The sequence below is a fragment of the Sturnira hondurensis genome, unplaced genomic scaffold (assembly GCF_014824575.4).
Source record: "Sturnira hondurensis isolate 20B ecotype Veracruz unplaced genomic scaffold, ASM1482457v3 Scaffold0020288, whole genome shotgun sequence".
Lineage (NCBI taxonomy): Eukaryota > Metazoa > Chordata > Mammalia > Chiroptera > Phyllostomidae > Sturnira > Sturnira hondurensis.
The window spans coordinates 420,890-439,821 of NW_028092919.1; the positions used below are offsets into that span (position 1 = coordinate 420,890).

Genomic DNA, 18,932 nt, shown 5'->3' on the forward strand with positions numbered 1-18,932 from the left:
CCGGAGCCGACCGGACGCTCAGCCGGCGCAGCCGTCTCCACCCGCCAATCAAACTTAGCCTCAAGCTCGGACGCCCCGCCCCTGAGCTGCACGCCTGGTACGTAGCGACGGCTCTACGCCGCTGAGCGTCTTTCTGAGGCGTCCGGGAGGCCGTGTCGCGTTCGCAGGTGTCGGTGGTCCTATGACGCGGTCACGACCACGGCTGTGAGACTCGGGAGACAGAAAGGGCTCCAGGACTCTTCTCTGGCCTGTATTTTGGGACCTGAACAGAGAGTAAGTGCCCACTGGGCCTGAGGCGGCTCAGGTGGGGATACAGGTCAGTGCGTCCCGTTGTCTGTCTCCCCGCCACGCCCCCCCCGACCTCGTCAGTGCGCACGCGCGGGGCTGGTGGGCGGAGGCGGACTGGGCGTACCGCAGCGTCCCGGCCCCGGACCCAGTGGCTGGGGCGGGAGTCAGAGGGGAAGTCGGGCCGAGTCACAGGTTTCAGCTTTGGTGGCCCGAGGAGATCGGGAATGAGGACCTGAACCTTCCCTCTAAGTCACTTTGTCAGGACTTGAGCCCTTGCGTAGGGGAGCACACCCGGTGTGCTGAGTGCGGGGTGGGGGGTGGGTGGCGCGCTGCAGGGTCGTTACCTGGGCGTGGAGGCGGCGAGGCCGGCACCCGAGGCAGAGGCCATTGGCTGCGGCCAGCGCCACTGCTGTCAGCCCTTTGAGCGCACCGTGTTCCTTAGAAACCATGGACAGGCTTTCCCGGGGAAATGCGTGCAAGTGTCGGAACGCGTGCCTGTAGCTTGCCAGGAGAGATTGTGAGCTTCCCCAGTGGCGGAGAAGGGTAAATGCTGGGTGTCCGGTCGAGCCCTCTTCCTTTCCTCGGTGCCTTCGCAGTCAGTGGGCTGCTTTGCAGCCGGGCGACTTGCAGCGCGTACGTTGTGCAGTTGTTGCCCTGACCAGTTTTGCATCTATTAACCAATTTATTTCAGTCTTCCTTTATCGGGTTAGCCAGGAGGCCTGCTAGGTTTTCCCATAAAATTCACGTTTTTCACTTTCGCCAATAACGTTATTGAGGTGGGTAATTGAGTCTGTCGGCTCTCTCCCACCATTGGCTTCGAGTGGGCAGAGGGCAGAGGGGCTGCTAAACACCTTCCAATGGGTTAGACGGCCCCACAGCAAAGGATTATCTGGCCAAAATTTCACCAGTACCAGGACAAACCACTTCTGACACGTTTGGTCAGTAACACAGCACTTTCTCCATACACTGCAGGGATCACTTTCTTGCGTTTTAGTTGTGTTTTTATCTGTCTTGAAATAAAGCATAATATGCCGAAAATGTGTATTTTCTTCAATCTTCAGTATTAAAATGGCTGCACAAAAATTCAATTTTGATAAGTTTTTTTAGTGCATGCTGATATGAGTGTCACAATACAATCTAACAAAATTGTTTTGAATGAAGTTAAAGATGACTAATCACTATTAGGGCCATCTTACAGAAAAAATGCTATGGACTTTTTGGCCAACCCAGTATGTGTGTCTGATTTTTTAATTTGCCTTTGGTTTTTAAAACTACTATTTCCCTGAATAATTACTGAAAAATCTTTTTGTACAAGACTCATAATTTTACCTTTCCATTAAAATTTATCGTTTAACAATTTCGTGAGCTTCACAAGAATTCCTGACACCCACTTCAAATTCCATGTACTCGGGTTAAGAGGTCCGGAGTCAGAACACAGAATGGACGCCTGGGGACAGGGGGCGACGTGGTTTGACCAAGTCACTGAACCTTTGAGCCTCTGTAAAAAGAAATTGGAAAAAAACACCTCCTGGGGTTGTGAGGATTTAAAACAATGTGTGTAAACTGGTTGTTACACAGTAACTTTTATCCCTTGTTTCATCCTTCTCTTTAGAAGCCAGTTAGATGCCACTGGTTCATTTAAGTTTTTGAAAAATACGTGCTCTGTTACACGATGGTGCTAAGAAAATTCTAATGAGTTTTAGCATCAGTCACAAAATCAGATGTATTCTAGTTACACAGCTTCTGGGAAGAGTGGATGACTGAGGACAGTTTATAAATTGTCACATGTTATAGTGACAGTGGTTGTGGAGAACACCAGGTGGAGATAAGAGCCTTTCTGGACATTAAATTGCTGGGATTTGAGGACAGATTTGGTAAATGGTAAATGATAATGGTTACATATTACTGCGTGTGTGCTATATTGTAGCAATTTCAAGTGTTGTCTGTACATTATTTTGATTAATCTTCTCAAAATCCTATTGTGTAGGTACAATTTTTATCCACATTATGTAAAGCCTGTAGAGAGATGAGGTAACTTGCTAAAAATCCCCACAGCTAAGTAAAGAGCTTGGTTGATTAGTTCAGGGGAATGTGGACCCTTAAATAAGATGAGAATGGTACAAAGAACAAGCCTGGGTGGGAAAGACACTCATTTGGAATGATGGGGTGACTACGCAGCTGTGTGTTCTCACTGGACAATGAGAAAGCATACTGGGCAGCTTCCTGTCCTCCGCCATTGTGCAGAGAAGCTGAATCGTACCAGGTCTTGTTGCCTTCTGTTTAATCTGTAACTTCCTCTAAAATGAAGGTATATTTTGTTTATCTGTGGAGAATAGTTTTTAAATCAAAATTGCAGGTGTGTATTATGCACCTGGGTGAGAGTTTCTGACTTAATTCTCTGAGCCACAAGAGTAATTCTTAGGAGAAGCAGTGAAGGAAATTCTCTGGGCTGATACAAGGATGATGGGAAACTGGTCTCCTGGAGAACTGTGGCCTGTGTGCAGCTGTTGCTGTGTCTCCAAATGGTGGCTTTGACCAGCAGAGGGTTGGAGCGCTGGTAGTCTGCCCTCTGTAATTTCTAGTTTTTTCAGAAAGGAAAGTTAGCAGTGGATACTGTTATACTGATAATCATAGTATACATTTGAATTTTATTTATAATCCCACCCCCTTACAAAAGAACTTGAAATGCTTAACACTTCACAGTTCATAAGACTCTTTAAACTACCTTAGTCAATTATTCAACAGATGGAGAGGTTGTGACCAAGCTGCAGTCCCTGCCCTCACGGTGCCTCCATTCTGTGGCAGACAGACAAAACCCTGATTCCAGGGGGTGATAAGAGGGGACAGAGTGAGAGTGGGTGCTGGGGGTCTGTGGGGGTGTGGTTAGCAGGGAGCGAACTGCTTAGTTCCAGTCACAGAGAAAGCCTCTGAGCAAGGGACCCTTGCAGGGAGGGACCTGAATGAAGTAGTAATGGCTGAGGATGGAAAGGCTCTGAGGTCAGAAGGGCCTTTGCCTGCTGAGGGAAGGTTGCAGTGACCTGCTGTAGAGGACTGTGAGAGGAGTCAGTGAGGCATCCCCAGGTCGGGGGAGTAGGACTTGGGACTTTGTTGTGAGTGTGGTAAGAAATCTTTAGGGGATTTTGTGCAAGAGGTTGACAGGATCTCATTTACATACTTAAATGTGTGTTGTCTGGCAACTGGTTGTGGTGCAAGGTCAGCAGAAGCTGGCTGAAGTTTGAAGATCCCAGAGAAGGTGCTGCCTTGGACTAGGGGGTCGTGATGCTGATGGATTGCCCCCGGGGCGGGGTGGGGGGTGGGGAGGGGGGTGGGGAGGGAGTAAAGAATTGGGATGGTTTGAGGGTTTGCCCTCTCTGCAGTTCTGTAACTGGTATTTTCTGAGGTGTGGAAAACTAGGCAAAAAAGAAGTTTGTTAAAATTTGAGAGTTTAAATTTTCCCACTTTAAATGAGAATACTTCAGGTAAACAAGTAGAGATGTCACATAGACAGTTGAATATTGGAATGGGGAGCTAAAGGAAGTCAGGGCTGGAGAATTGAGATTTGTGAACCATCAGCCTAGAGCCAAGTGGCTTAAACTGGAAGCTTCTGGAAGGATGTGTGTGGGCTTGAAGACAGCCCAGGACCAAGGCTAGGCAGCATCGTAGTAGAGCAGGCAGAGCAGGTGTGGGGGGGAGGGGGTCCAGAAGAGGAGGTTGGGGAGGAAAAGTCTGGAAGCCCCACGAAGAAAGTGTTTTTGGGGGAGTTCTCACCTTAGACTCTGCTGAGGTCAAACGGTGAAACTGCTATGGTGAAACTGCTATGGTCTTCAACCTCACCAGAACGGTGGGAGGGAGCCCCTTGGGTGGGCTCAGGTGAGAGTATCGGGTGAAGGGTGTGGCTGCTGCACTGAAGACACCAGATTGTTTTGAGACTGGTTCTGACCTGCAGCTCCATTCTATGTGTTATGCTAGCATCATTTAAACAAATACTTCCTTACATGTCTATTTTAAAAATGCACACTGGGCTGATCAGCTGAAGCTTGTTCTAAAGGTCCTCTTGTGCTGACTCTGGAGATCTGAAGGGGGCTTTGTGCCCTCTGCCACTGAGCGCAGCATCTGCTTCAGGGACAAGTTCTCCCTGAGACTCAAGTAGGCTTCGTCCAGTGCTGTTTACTAAGCGTTACAGGAGGGTATGGAAGGCAGCAGATGGGGTAGGGCAAGCATTTTCCTGTCCTCTGGAGGCCTGCCCCAGCACTTGCCCAAATCCAGCACTTAACTGACAGCTACTGCCCCTTACCTGCCACAGACATGTGCAGCTTCCAGAGATGCCAGAGCATCTTAGGTCACCCTGGTATGTGAAGGTTTCAGCTCCCTTTGCCCTCCAGTCTGTGAGGTCGTCTGGTCAGGTGGGCCCAAGGCTGGCATACCAGCTGATAGGGGCCAGAGGCAGATCCAACTCTTCCCGAGTGCCTGAACCCTCCTGTTCCCAAGACCATCTTGAGACCGGAACTTTCCTCAGGCAGGCTTGCATCAGCCCAGGCCCAGTGTTAAGACTTTGCTCAGGTATTCATTTTTGTGTCTGTACCTCTCATGGTTTAATTAAAATGACAAAATTCATTCAACAAATGTTTAAGTAACTCCTGTGTTTCAGGGACTGGGAATGGGTGTATCAGTAAATAACACAAAACCCGCTGCTTTCATCCATTCCGTGCCTAGGAAGGTACAGAAAAGACTTGAGCAAGTGACGGGGCAGCCATGTTACCCACAGAGGATGTTTCAGAGCTTCAGGGAGCTAAGGAGCCAGGAGAGGCTGATGGGCTGAGAATTGGTGCCCAAGAAATCAGTGCTGGTCTGGGATGGTCACCTGTGAAAGGTGACTCCACAGCTGACCTGTCAAATTCTGCTGTATAGTGAGCTGAAATTAACATTCTATAAAAATTCAGCATTAAACCAAAGCATCGCAGGTTTGATTCCCAGTTAGAGCACACGCCTGGGTTGCAGGCCATATTCCCAGTGTGGGGTGTGCTAGAGGCAACCAGACATTGATGTTTCTCTCCCTCTTTTCTCCCTCCCTTCTCCATCTCTCTAAAATAAATCTTTTTAAAAACTCAGCATCAAGAGTTATTTTATTGGAAGTTGTATGTGAAAGTGTGATAACTTTGAGATCTGTGGGGATGAAATGTCAGTTTCTCAATGTTACACTTTGACTTAAAACTTCAAGTGTAGCTTAGTGGTGTATAATTTATGTTCTAGGACAATCTGGTTAAAGGAACACAGGCCAATAGTTTATCCAGTGGACCATTCTCCCTTTAGACAATTGAGGGCTGATCTAAATTTTCCACTCTTACCAGACTTACATTTAACCTCTTAATTCATAGGAATGGAAACGGAAAGAGGAAACCAAGAAAAGGCAATGGAAGAGGAAAGTACAGAAAAAAAAGAGGTGGAGAAAAAGAAGCGGTCCAGAGTTAAACAGGTGCTTGCAGACATCACTAAGCAAGTGGACTTCTGGTTTGGAGATGCTAATCTTCACAAGGATAGATTTCTTCGAGAGCAGATAGAAAAATCTAGAGATGGATGTAAGTTTGCTTTAATATAAGAAAAAATTACTTAAGAGCCAGATTTCATGGATGCTGCCATTGACTTAACTTATTTACTTCTGAATTAGTATGTAATTCTATTTCTATGTACTATATTGCTGCTATATTATAGTGTATTATATATACTTGAGAACATGTGCACATATTAACTTGTTTTAAAAACTACTATAGCTCATGAATAAGAGCTTAATAGAACTCTCAACTTCAGACCAAAGCAGTTACCCCAAAATCCTTCCAAAGACAAATTAAGTTTCATTTACCATGTGTATTTTTCAGATGTGAATGGGCAGCCATTAGAGACCATGTCCCCTGTGCTTAGGAAATTTAAGACAAGGCAGTTTTATAATAAATTCTAAAACCTTTAATTAGCTTTAAAAGGTGGGAAATAGTTAAGATTTCTAGCTATCACTGCAAGAGATTGAAACTATATACACCTTTACATTTTCATTAGATGTTGACATATCCCTGCTGGTGTCTTTTAACAAAATGAAAAAATTGACCACAGATGAAAAATTAATAGCCAGAGCACTGAAAAGTTCAGCAGTTGTAGAGGTAAGAATTGTTTTTACATCACACAATATTTATCTCACGTAATTCTGTTAATTATTAATTTTGTGCATGCCTTCACAGCTGGACTTGGAAGGCACCAGGGTGAGGAGAAAGAAGCCTTTGGGCGAGAGGCCCCGGGATGAGGATGAGCGGACGGTGTATGTGGTAAGGCTTTCTTTCTCCAGGAGCTCACTACCACCAGGCAGCGGGGAACATTCCAACACCCAGGTAAAAAGTTCATTGACCAAAAGTTGAGAATCTTTGCTTCTCATTTATCTTAGGAGTTACTTCCCAAAAATGTTAACCACAGCTGGATCGAAAGAGTGTTTGGGAAATGTGGCAATGTGGTTTACGTGAGTATACCACACTACAAGTCTACTGGGGATCCAAAAGGGTTTGCATTTGTGGAATTCGAGACCAAAGAACAAGCAGCAAAAGCTATTGAGGTAGGTAGGTCCAGAATCTTAAAAAGAAAGTAAGCAAAGAGAATTAGCAAGTGTTGAAATGGCGGCAAAATTTTGCTGGTTTTATTTCAGTTTCTTAACAACCCACCAGAAGAAGCACCAAGGAAGCCTGGGATATTCCCCAAAACAGTGAAAAATAAGCCCATTCCTGCCCTTAGAGTAGCTGGTGAGTTAAGACATTTAACTAGAAATATTTAAGTGGATATAGTTGAGTAGTAAACACTAATGTGAGTGTTGTTACAGAAGAAAAGAAGAAGAAGAAGAAGAAAAAAGGCAGGGTAAAGAAGGAGGACAGTGCACAGAGCAAAGAGGCAACAAACACAGACACAGACACAGGGAAGACGAGCAGTGCTGGCAAAGGGAAGAGACCCAGGACCACGTCGGAGGGCTCTGAAGGGGAGACTACTGAACCCCCAAAGCCACCCTCAAAGAAGAAAAAAAAACGGGTTAAAGCTGAAGGGACCAGCTTACCTTTGGTCCCAACGGGGAAGAGGAAACGAAGTAGCTCTGAGGACCCAGGCTGCCCAACTCCGAAATCCAAAGTCAAGAAAACGGACCAGAAAGACAACCTGGAAAAAACCTTAGAAGTGTCCAAAGAAAACAGAGGTGTGATTTTCTTTATAACTTTAAGGATAAGACTTGACGTGTAACTGTTTCTTGATCTTGGTCTTTAGTTTTTTTATTACAGTTGTCTCAATTTCCATCTTTATTTTTTGTAAAGATTTAGAAGTCTCCACTGAAGAGGAAAAGGAGACAGGAGATGTAAAAGAGGGACTGCTCTTGAAAGCAAAAAGGAAGCATAAGAAAAAACACAAGGAGAGGCACAGAATGGGAGAAGAGGTTATTCCCCTGCGTGTACTATCCAAGTGAGTGGCACAGTCGGCAGTCAGCCCAGGCCATCACCATTGCTAAAGTGCAATTCCAGTTTGTGGTAACAGAGTTGCATATTAGCAACAGTGAGGGCCTCAGCCCACGTCTGCACACAGCAGGACACAATGGAGGATTAAAAAGCAACAACCACGCTAAAACATGGAAGCACTTATTTTTATCTGCCAAGCAAATGCCTCCATGTTAAAGTGGTGGGTGTTCTCAACAGACTAATGCGGCTTCACGGAAATACCCCACAGACGGCAGGTCGGGGTTGAGAAAATGCAAAGCAAGACTTACCATCACTAAAACATGGAAGCACTTACTTGTTTAGTTCCAAAGCAAGTACATCCACGTTTAAGTGGTGGGGAGCCTAGTCTTGGAAAATCTTGCAGTCCTGATCTCCTTTTAACCTGTAAAGTAAGTTCACCAAATAAAACTGGGTCCAAAAAGTGTGGGTTTGGAGACACCTCCACTGAAACATGGAAGCACTTACTTTTGTTTCACACAGCAGGTACTCCCATGTTAGAGCGAAGGGGGTCCCCGTGGCCTCGGGAAATGGGCAAGGTTCCCGTGCTGCATCCAGAGCAGTAACTGGGACTCACTTCTACTAAAACATGGAAGCACTTACTACTTCAGTCACAGAAAGAACTTCCATGTTAAAGTCAAAGGGAGCCCCTGGACTCGAGGGGGAGAGCCAAAGAGGAGAGGGGGACAGGCATACCTTCTGGAAGAAAGCTTTTAACCTTCTTGGACTAGAACCTCCACAAAGTCTCGTCCTCCTCTGGAAGGTTAAAAGGCAAGGGCTTCGGGCTCCTTTATTTATAGGATCCTTAACTCTGAATTCCTTTTGCCTTTTTATCTTTGAGAATCATTAAGAGCCTTTTGATATTCTAATGTCTCAGCTCTCTGGGACGGGATGATCCTGGGTGGGTCTGGAACTTTTTTTTTTATTTGAAGTATACAGATGTCAATGTTAACAGCTAAAACCATTACCACAAGATCTTCTCCTTTTTAAAACCTCTCCTATCTACTTGTTTGATGGCAGAGATTAGGGTTAACAATAAGGGCTCAGAGGAGCCCGGAGGGCCATTGTGTTTCTGTCTGGAGGGGCTGAAGCTGCTGGAAGAAGCATCTACATGTTAAATGCATGTAAATAAGTTGCTTCCAGGGGGTGTTTTTTTCTTAGGAATTCCTTTTCGTTCTAGTAAATACTAAGGAATGTTATCTCTGAAATTGGAAGCAGTTTAACAAGTAATCTTTACATTTCAGTCTCTAATTTTTTCCCCCAGAGATGACTGTTCTAGTACATGTTACCAGTTAATTAATTTAAAACTTTTATTTCCAAAAGTTTAAAATTGAAGTATGTTCAAGACTTGAATTGACAAATGAATAATATTTGATATGAATGTTGGGGCAAGAGGGAAACTTCCCTATGCTTGCTTGCTGGATAGATTTTGAGCTGTGGAAATAATTTGAGTGTTTTAAGTGAGTGTATGTATTTAATCATTCATTATTTCTAATGTACATTTTTTCCATTACAGGACTGAATGGATGGATTTGAAAAAGGAGTATTTAGCACTGCAAAAAGCCAGTATGGCTTCTTTGAAAAAAACAATATCCCAAATAAAATTGGAGTCAGGAATGGAAATCGACCATGGAGAAAAAAATGAAAAATGTAAACAATATGATAGTTTTTGTAACATATATGTTGTACTTATATACTAAAGTACTATTTCTGAGTTATAGAATAAACTTTAATTTTTAAAAACTTAAATATACAGTAGTCATTAGAGAAATTATTGATTGGCAAGTTGTCTAGATCTGTGACTTATTCTTGATATAAGAACATTTGAAGGGCTCTTTTAAAGCAGTATCTTTTCTAATCAGCTATTTAAATTTTCCCTAGTTTTCGTAAGTCATACTTAATAACAAGTACCTAGTTTATGAATTAAGTTTGTGTTGATAAAGGTGATAATTTCTCACTTGTAATTTCATTCCATAGTATTAACCTCAAGCAGAAATGAATCAAAACAAGATTCTTGTGAAATCTTTAATATTAAGATATATTTTAAATTTTCACATCTGAATTATTATATTGAATATTCTGTATTATTCCATGCCTGTTTGTTTCTCTGTTAAGCACTTTTTGTTACTTGGTTCAGGGAGAGGGTGCATTTTTGCGGTGGGGGAGAATTTACAAGTGTTCTTCTAAAAGTGACAGTTTGCATTTACAGTTATGAAAGTTTTTATATTTCATGGTATCAACAATAAGTTGTGTAACTTTGTCAGGGGCTTGTTCTGAACCCCAGTGATTTACAACATAAGTTAGTTATATAAATAAGTTTTAAATTAAGTTAATTATTTCAAGCAGCCAAAGAAATGGTGGGTGATGTTATTCTTAAGTGATTAATTGTAAGGTATTTCTGGTCTTTTTTTACTCAATCAGCGGCAAATGAGGAGTGCTGTTCCCCGAAGGTCCCTGCTTCGGGGCCGCAGTTTGTGAGCGGGGTGATTGTGAAGATCATGAGCCCTGAGCCTCTGCCGGGCAGGAAGCAAGTCAGGGTAAGGTCCAGAGTCCTGGGCTCTTGGCTCCCCTGTGGGCATTTGTTTGGAATGTGGAAGACACTTTGCAGTAGAATTTGTTCCTCTGGTGCTTGTGGGGTTTGAGTTCACAGTGAGTCTTAAATGCTCCTTGAAGCATTTAAGACCGAATTTCTGGCTGGGTCGCATTTGCTGTGAGCACAGGCGTCCTTCTGTAGGGAAGCTGTAATTTCTGGTGTTGATGGGCGCCTCTAACGATGGTGGCTGTCCGTACAGTGGGCGAGGAGACCAGGCTGTAGTCAGTTCTTAACTGGAGGAGCGGACGCACTACAATGTTTTCCCAGTGTCCCATTTTAGGGGACTTTGTTTTCAGAGAAATAGATTTTAGGAAAATACTCAGTGCCAACATTTTTAGAAGATTTAATCAACATTAGACTTGGTCTGAAATTATTTTAAAATTGTAATTATCCGCTGGCGTCAGGTTTTGAAGCAAACTGGATCCTTTTTATTTTCAGTAGTGCTCTTACCCTTCAGTAAACTCCTGAAAGTTTTTTGAGCCCATAAAAGTCCAAATTATTTTGTAGTAAAGAGATAATAGATGTATGTTTTTTCTTTGCGTGTATTTAGTATTTTTGTCTGTTGATGAATCCTATTGGGAATTGGAGGGGCTTTTTGTTTGTTTGTTTTGGAGGCAAAAAAGCCTTTTTTATGTTAAATCTTTTTTGGTATTTTCAGTCCATGCTCATTGTTTAAAAAATTTGAAGCAATTACAGAAAAGAGTCAAGTCTTTTGAAAAAAACTACAAAAGTTTTGTGTGCATATTCAGATACATCCAGAGTTCTCCATAATTTACATTGCAAATACTGTTCTGTTCGATGATCTTTTTTTTCCACTTCATGCAATTCTAGTACAGGAATATTCCTTTTTTACTGATGTATACTTTTGTGAGCCAGTATTTTATTTACCCTTACCCTGTCACCCAGTTAGCTGAGAAGGTGTTAAGGTTTTCAGTGTAGCCAAGACAATTAAGTTACAGTATGTTTTGATTTTCGTTCTCATGCCAGTCACATTTTAACTTGCATATTTCAGGTGCCTGTTGTAATCATGTACCTGCACCCTTTCTCTGAAACCCACTCCTAAAATTCTGTTGCTGTCACTAACTCATGAGTTTAGAGTCTCCTTGTAATAAGGATGAGGGGCTTGGCCCAAATTATTATTACCAGCTTGTGGCACATTGTAGCAGTGTCGAATTTCACATAGGATAAAATTGAGGATGTAAATGCTGCTGCAGTTGGTTAGATTGCAGAAGATTTAATAGAAAAACTACTCAACGTTTGTTACTTGGAATGACTGACAGATTTATGTCCATGACAAATTCTTCATTTATGATCATCAATCATAAAATAACTATTAATCAAGTTCATAGTTACTTACAGTGTGTGGAACAAAACTGAGCTGTGAGGTTGCTGACCACTTGTGACTTGCCCAGTGGGATTCCAGGCTAATTGTCTTTCTAAGGAGGTTTTGCAGCCCAGAGGTTACGCTGACATTGTAATGCATATTTCGTAACTATCCGGAATGGTGGTGCTCTAATAAGTTACATAAATCAATTACCTGGCTGTACTACCAGTGAATGGCCAGATTTTTATCAACTTTACCTTTTGTGTAAATTTACTACTATTAAGTAGGTAAAGAAATGTGAAGTACTGACAATTACATTTGTTCTCTCTCTTTCATTGAATTAGCAAACATATATTAAGTGCCCTTATTGTGATAGGCAGAATGGTAATCGTTAAGACTTAGTCCCTGGCTGCTGTAGGCTCACAGGTGTTTACATACATACCCTTCATTATCAACTACTAAACTTCTCTCATTCTTTGATGAAAAATATTTCTTTGTTTCTCAGTTCAGTCTGTAATTCAGACTTTAAAAAACCCAGATCTAAAAGCAATCTAAATGCGTTGTGGCTTGAAATTTTGGGACAAAGGTTGAAGGGTATGAGATGGATACGTTGCCTGCGGTGGGGGGGGGGGTGTATCTTCAGTTACTTCTTTAGCTTTATGAATTGGTTTTGACAAATGAGGAATTAGTGTAACATTCCTGCATAATTACATTGTATTTACTGTAGAACCTGCCATGAAGATGATTCTAAATGCAGGAATGCTGTTAATTGGCCCTCGCAGCAGGCTTTGGAGGGGGGGGAGGACTTCCTCAGGAGGGGGGGACCTGGGGGACTGCAGCTAGTTTTGGAGTTTTCTTAGGTGCTCCACCAAAAAGTAAGGTTTTTTGAGCTGTGTTTTTAAAGATCCACTCAGGAACCTAAAATTTTTGTAAGTTCACTGAAACTTTTTTTTTCATGAGTTGTTATAAAAAGTTGAATGTTGTCATGTGTACTTTTAAGTCATAAGTTGTTTTGACTTAAGTTATAGGTGAGGAGAAACACACCTTTTGCCACAGTCCATTGTGAGGTTTTTTATTTTGTTTTTTAGTTCTGTTCTTTACTCTCACTACACCCAGACTTGGCACTCCTCCTGTTGACATGGGGGGTGGGAGGGAGGTTTTTGTTCATTCTGCTCTACAAATCTGTTGTCCTAGTCCTAACACATTGTTTTCATTGTAGTGAGATTTTTAAGGATGTGGTTGAATCAAAGAAAGTTATGACTAGAGTTGATGTCAAATTGGTTCTCAAGTGTGTCCATGTCAATTTTTAAGAGCATTTGCATATATTTGAGAAAAAATGTTTGATGGAGAGTTGTTATTTGTCATTTTAAGCTTCTGGTGGCGTAACATATTCTAACATAACCATTGCAGAAACTTTGGCATCGTTAGGAAACTTCCACTTACACTGCATCTTTCTAACCTCTCTGCAGGACACCTTGGCAGCAGTTTCAGAGGTGGTTTATGTCGATTTGCTGGAAGGAGACACAGAGTGCCACGTGAGAGTCAAGTCCCCTGAGGATGCACAAGCAGTAAGAGATGCACATGCGGAAATTAGAAAGAAATACTGCTGGAAACTCGAGATTCTTTCTGGTAAAACTTCATGGAATCTTCCTTTTTAACAGTTGTATTGTGGGGTGATTGTATGATATTTTTTAGTTTGACTAATGAAATGAGGGTTTTTTGGTATTCTTAAATACATAAAGTAACATAAAATACAATCTGACGACTGTTCCAGTTCTTTTGAGATTGTAGTAATGCCTCAGATGTGCTTCCTCATGTGTGCCCTTCTGTTCAGTGATCAGTGTTACTGCTTGATTTTAAGGGGATCATGAGCAGAGGTATTGGCAGAAGATCTTGGTAGACAGGCAGGCAAAACTGAACCAGCCTCGGGAAAAGAAAAGAGGCACCGAGAAGGTAAGCAGTTCCTCTCATTTTGTTTTGGTTTAGGGTTTTTTTGTGCTTGTTTTGTTTGTTTTGTTTGTAGTCTCAAGTGATGTGTGCTTCTAAAATAACCTTGGTTTTGCCGTACATAGCAGACATTTACACCGTATGTACTGTGCATAGCAGACATTTACATGGTATGTACTGTGCATCACATTGAGAGGAAATTCTTAGTCTCCAGATTTTGAAATACATGAAATTAGAATTATTTTACCACAGTGTGTGATTGAATTGAGAGTTTCCTATTTCTCCTTCCTTTTTAAAAATTAGCAGTATAACTTAAAGCAGTCCTGATTTCTGGCTGCTGTGTTTTCGTTTGGGTGGTAAATGATTCTTTAAACATTGTCTTAAGGGCAAAGATACAGTGTATTTAGAGTGTGGCTTTTAAGGATGTGAGCCTTCAGAGATAAGATTGAGCAACTTTATGCATGATGTTCCCTACATCAGTGATAAGCTTTGTTACTTTTTCTGGAGAATGGTCAACAGATGATATATAAACAAGTTTAAATACATTAAATAATGTAAAGCAAACCTCTTTCAATAATTTTATTTTAAATGACAATGAGTAATTTATTAAATCATTGTTTCTAGTGAACTGTCAAGTAAATTGTTTTGAAACAAATTGTAATGCCTGTAAAGGCTAGTGAAGTGCTTAGAGCAAAACAGGGCATGTAATAACTAAATAACTATTATAAAAATTTTTAAATGGAAATTATTATAGTCAGGTAAACCTATAAAGATGTATATCATTTTCTCATTGTTTAGCACTTAAAAAAGTCACACTTGCTTTATTCTAGGTTTATTAGTTTGAATTTGTATTTATAAAATTATTTTTTTCTTAAACTTAAAAGTCGGGTGTTTCTCATCAGCTTTGCATCACCTGCATTCATTGAAATTTGAGGTGATTTGCCCGGAGGTTTCCTACTGGTCTTTGTTAATTCTGTCTCCCTGAATGCAGGCATTTGCTCCAACTCTAGGCCTCCTTCCTCCCTAAGCACCTTTCAGGTCTGTGAGCAGTTAATTTGAAAGCCTAATGGAGATTATTTAAATGTTAAAGTCATTGATCTAGAACTGGCACCAAGTGAAACGAAATGACATCACTCTGTTAAATAATACTTTAATTGGCATGTAATTTTATTTAAATTTTATATTTGTAAAATTAGTGGTTTGGGTTTTTTTTTCCAGAAATATCCCATTGTAAATTTTTTAAAGAATTCATTTTTATATTTTTATTTAAATTTTTTTTAAGGTTTTTATTAAATTTTAGAGAGAGGGGAAGGGAGAGAGAAGGTGAGGGAGAGAATCATCAATGCATGGTTGTCTCTCACACACCCCCTACTGGGAACCTGGCCCACAACCCAGGCATGTGCCCTGACTGGAATCGAACCAGGGACCCTTTGGTTCACAGCCTGAGCTCAATCCACTGGGCCACACCAGCCAGGGCTAAAGATTTCATTTTGAAGAGAGAGTGGAGGGGAAGGAGAAAGAGAGGGAGAGACATCTATGTTTGGTTGCCTCTCACATGCGCCCCCCCCCCCACCACCACCATGGGGACCTGGCCTGCAACCTAGGCATGTGCCCTGACTGGGAATCAAACTGGTGACCCTTTGGTTCATAGGCCCGTGCTCACACCACTGAGTCACACCAGCTAGGGCCCATTTTTGTACATTTGAGGCAAGGAAATACACACTGGGAGTTTTATAAATTGGGTTGAAGCACCATGAGAAGCTCTGTCACTGAGTCACGGGGTCCTACCGACCCCACTTACCTGTTGCCCCTTCAGGCTTGTCCTCAGAGCAGCCAGTTGGCTCCTTTGTGGTAAAGTGAAAAATACAGGAGCCATAAGAAGCAGATACTGCCAGGCTTTTCAGAGGAGAAGGTGGACCACAGTTAACTTGTCATCCGACTTTTCTGTCGGCTCATTTGGTGAATATTTATTTAAATGTTATTTATTTGTTTTTGTAGAGACGGAAAGAGAGGGAGAAAGAGAGAGAAACATCGATGAGTTACTTCTTATATGTCCCCAACCTGGGACCTGGCCCCCAACCCAGGCATATGCCCTGATGGGGAATTGAACTGGCACCCTTTTGGTTTGTGGGACAATGCCCAATCCACTGAACCACAGCAGCCAGGGCTAGTTCGTATTTTTGAGTGTCCATGTGGTTAGCACTCACTCAGGATACAGCCATGAGGGACAGCATAGTCACGTGGTGACAGTGTTGTGCAGAAAATTTCACCAGGTTCTACAGGTCGCTGCTCATCCGCTGGCTTTTTCTGGGACCTCAGGAAAGGGAGATAGCAGCCAGAACACTCAGGCACAGCCCGCCAGGCAGGCCACAGGAAGTGCAGAGGCCTTGGGGGTCGGGTGGTGGCGAAGGAGTGAAGCTGGAGAGCTGGGAGAAGCGCGTGTGCATGTGACAGCGTTGATGTCTGGACTCACCCACTGAGGGACAGGCCTGCAGTGTAACCTAGAAGTGACTTCTGCCAGTAGCCACGTGTCACCACACACTTAAAAGAAACTGTTAGTGGTGGCTCATTAGAATCTGTACTTTTATGAGAATGAGATTTTCATTTTTCCCAAAGCCAAATAAAACATTTAAAATGTTTTTATCAAGAAAGTTTCTGGATTATTTAGACATTGTTATTGGTCTTCTTCATTCCACATAATTGCATGCCTTCTTTGAAAACATTCATGTTTGTGCTCTGGTATAATAAATATCAAATAATAAGGACTCTGAGTAGCAGATTGTAGTTGGGTATTTTCAGGTTGAAATTTGTCAGCAAACCTTTGGGTAGCAGTCAGCCCAAGACATGCTGTCTCATTCTAGTAGCATGGGAGTCCTCAAGCCCAGGGTACTCACTGACCACACACCTGTCTGGAGTGTCGCTGAGGGTCACCAGGCAGACCCAGGGTGACAGGCAGCAGGACACAGGCAGCACCCACACAGTGGGTCTTGAACCCTCCTAGCAGATAGCAGAAATTGCCTGCATGGGGTATGGCTGTTCTTAATTGAAAAATTTTTAGTGATCTGGCATTAGAGTAATAGGGTTTTAGCTAATTTAAAGCTTTAACACCCATTCTACTTAGAAAATCATAATCTTGGCAGTTCTTCCTGTTGTTGATTTGATTTAAGCCTTACTATCTCATTTGTCTTCCTCTGTCTTTTGAAAAAAATTTTATTCCAGCTGATAGTTGTATAATTTTTCTAGTCACAATTATCTTTTTGTTTTTAGGTACACAGTACATTCTAATTTCTGATTTCTTTCTCTGTAGTTAATCACCAAAGCTGAAAAGATCAGACTTGCAAAGACTCAACAAGCAAGTAAGCACATTAGATTTTCTGAGTATGAATGAAAAAAATGTTGGTTCATCTCTTAAGATTTCACTGGATGGTTGAGCTGCTCTTAAGAAATGCATTTTCATTGTATTAGTAATGCATAATGAATTTTTTAAACTTACATTTACTTAAAAGAACTTGTAAATAAGATTCTTTTTGTAGCGACAAGTACATTATAAATCACACTTTTTAAACATTTTATTTGTTAAAATTATCTTACATAAATCAACTTCAAAGTGACTTAGTAAATAAATGTCTTGAACATTATTGTTATTTTGTTGTTCTTATATTACTAAAATAGTAACACTTGCCCCACCAAAAACCAGTACTACATAAAAAAGTTGTCGAGAAAACACGATCAGGCTGCCCCTACACGTATTTTGTAGCTTGCTTTTCCATTTTAGGCGTCCTGCTCATCTTCTCAGGTTGACTATACAAAGACATGTGCCTGATCTTTTGTTCTGTTGACTGCACTTGGCCTGTCTGAGTTTCCATTGAACAGACCATATGACTTGTTTTTTAATTAAAATATCTAGTTTCCAAAGTATTGCCTTTGTATTCCATAAATGAAGACAGAATACAATGTACCCAATACTATGAACACATGGAGGGAAAATTTAGGGACTGGCACTAGCGTGACTGAGGTCTCCCAAGTTACCCAGGAAATCCCAAGCTGCAGCAGAGGAGGCCTTCCCAGAGCCGCCCCCACCTTCACCCCAGGGCCTGTGTTACTTGTGACTCAGTCTTAGTCTCCCCAGAAAGTGGGCAAAGGCCCTGGGCACCCTGTGGCTCATTGCTCAGGCCCAGAGCCCTGTTCCAGCAGCTCTGTCCAGAGGTGGGCCCTTGTGTGGCTGCCCCTCCAGTGCACTGTGGGGGCCTGCAGCCAGAGATTGGAGGAGATGACCATCTTTCTTGTTGGGGTCACACACCTATTTTTGGAAGCTTACTCCTTCCAAAAATAGGTCTCCTGGCAGCTCACTCGTTCTCTGTCCGTGAAGCAGAGCTGGCAGGCTCACTGAGGGCAGGGAGAGAGAGACCTGGCTAGTAGCTGCTGAACACGGTGAGCATTGCGACTCCCTGTGCCCCAGCTGATCCAGAATCATCAAAGTAAACGTATGTTCCAAGACCTCAGTTGACCTCAGTAAGGATGGTCTTAGGGTGACTTTGGAGGGGTTATCAGGTAAAATTTCAGAAAATCTCCCCCTGGGCAGTCTTTAAGATAAGATAAGTGCTCCCTAGACAAGTGCCTGAGTTTCGGACATGAGATGATAGTGAAGCAGTTCAGACTTCAATTCCTCCCCTGGAGCTTCTGTCCCAGGGACAGAGAGAGACAGTAAGTAAAAGTGGGAATAAGTGAAAATCACGGTTTGTGGGAAAGTCCTAGGGACAGACGGAGGTGGAGGAGGAGAAACCCTGTTCACTTACACTCTCATTTATTCTCCAACTCATTTAATGGAACATTTAGTTAGCCCCTGCTACAATCAGACAGGGACACTGTAGGCATTAGAACTACAAAGAAAAGGTAAGGCCCCTGCCCTGGGGACTTGTAGCCCTGGGAAGACAGACAGTTGGCCTGTATTGCAGGGTGAAGGTCAAGACTGCAGCTGACAGTCAAGTCCTCCTTGCCCAGGATCTTTCAGGTCTCTGTGAGCCTGTAATCGTGGGTAAGTGGACACCCTTCTTTTCCCAGCACTTTACGTAGTAATTGCTTAATAAATGCCTGTTTAGAGGAGTTCAGTGGAAGGTGTGCTGCAGAAGTCCTGACCCAGCTGTGTGGAGGGCATTTTCCCTCTCAGGTTGCAGGTCCTCGGGGTTTGCGTTTCTGTTTTGAAGTGCCCCCTGCACCTGTCTTTGCGCTGTGCCTCCGTGGGTTTGCTTCCTGGACCACAAGCCTCATTTTTATT

General features: G+C 42.5%; 1 protein-coding gene across 5 annotated transcripts; it reads left to right on the top strand.

Annotated features, from left to right (window-relative positions):
- The first annotated feature begins 96 nt into the window (after positions 1-96).
- LARP7 (La ribonucleoprotein 7, transcriptional regulator) lies at positions 97-17,295 on the top strand. 5 transcript variants are annotated; one of them, XM_037029448.1, is made up of 14 exons: positions 97-272; positions 3,469-3,555; positions 5,661-5,864; positions 6,337-6,437; positions 6,516-6,599; positions 6,716-6,880; positions 6,971-7,064; positions 7,142-7,504; positions 7,620-7,764; positions 9,310-9,443; positions 10,215-10,330; positions 13,180-13,339; positions 13,572-13,663; positions 16,965-17,295. In XM_037029448.1, the coding sequence occupies exons 3-14, from the start codon at positions 5,666-5,668 to the stop codon at positions 17,043-17,045; spliced, it is 1,734 nt and encodes a 577-aa protein (XP_036885343.1). In that variant the 5' UTR covers positions 97-272; positions 3,469-3,555; positions 5,661-5,665; the 3' UTR covers positions 17,046-17,295. The 5 variants fall into 5 exon arrangements, with proteins under 5 accessions (XP_036885343.1, XP_036885345.1, XP_036885342.1 ...); XM_037029450.1 differs by lacking the exon at positions 3,469-3,555 and having other exon boundaries at positions 104-316; positions 5,664-5,864; positions 10,218-10,330; XM_037029447.1 differs by lacking the exon at positions 3,469-3,555 and having other exon boundaries at positions 105-316; positions 5,664-5,864.
- The last annotated feature ends 1,637 nt before the right edge of the window (positions 17,296-18,932 follow it).

Coding starts and splice junctions, on each gene's coding strand:
- LARP7 (XM_037029448.1), top strand. CDS start 5,666: ATGGAAACGGAAAGAGGAAACCAAGAAAAGGCAATGGAAGAGGAAAGT. Junction 5,865..6,336: donor AGAAAAATCTAGAGATGGAT/GTAAGTTTGCTT, acceptor CATTTTCATTAG/ATGTTGACATATCCCTGCTG. Junction 13,340..13,571: donor GAAACTCGAGATTCTTTCTG/GTAAAACTTCAT, acceptor CTTGATTTTAAG/GGGATCATGAGCAGAGGTAT.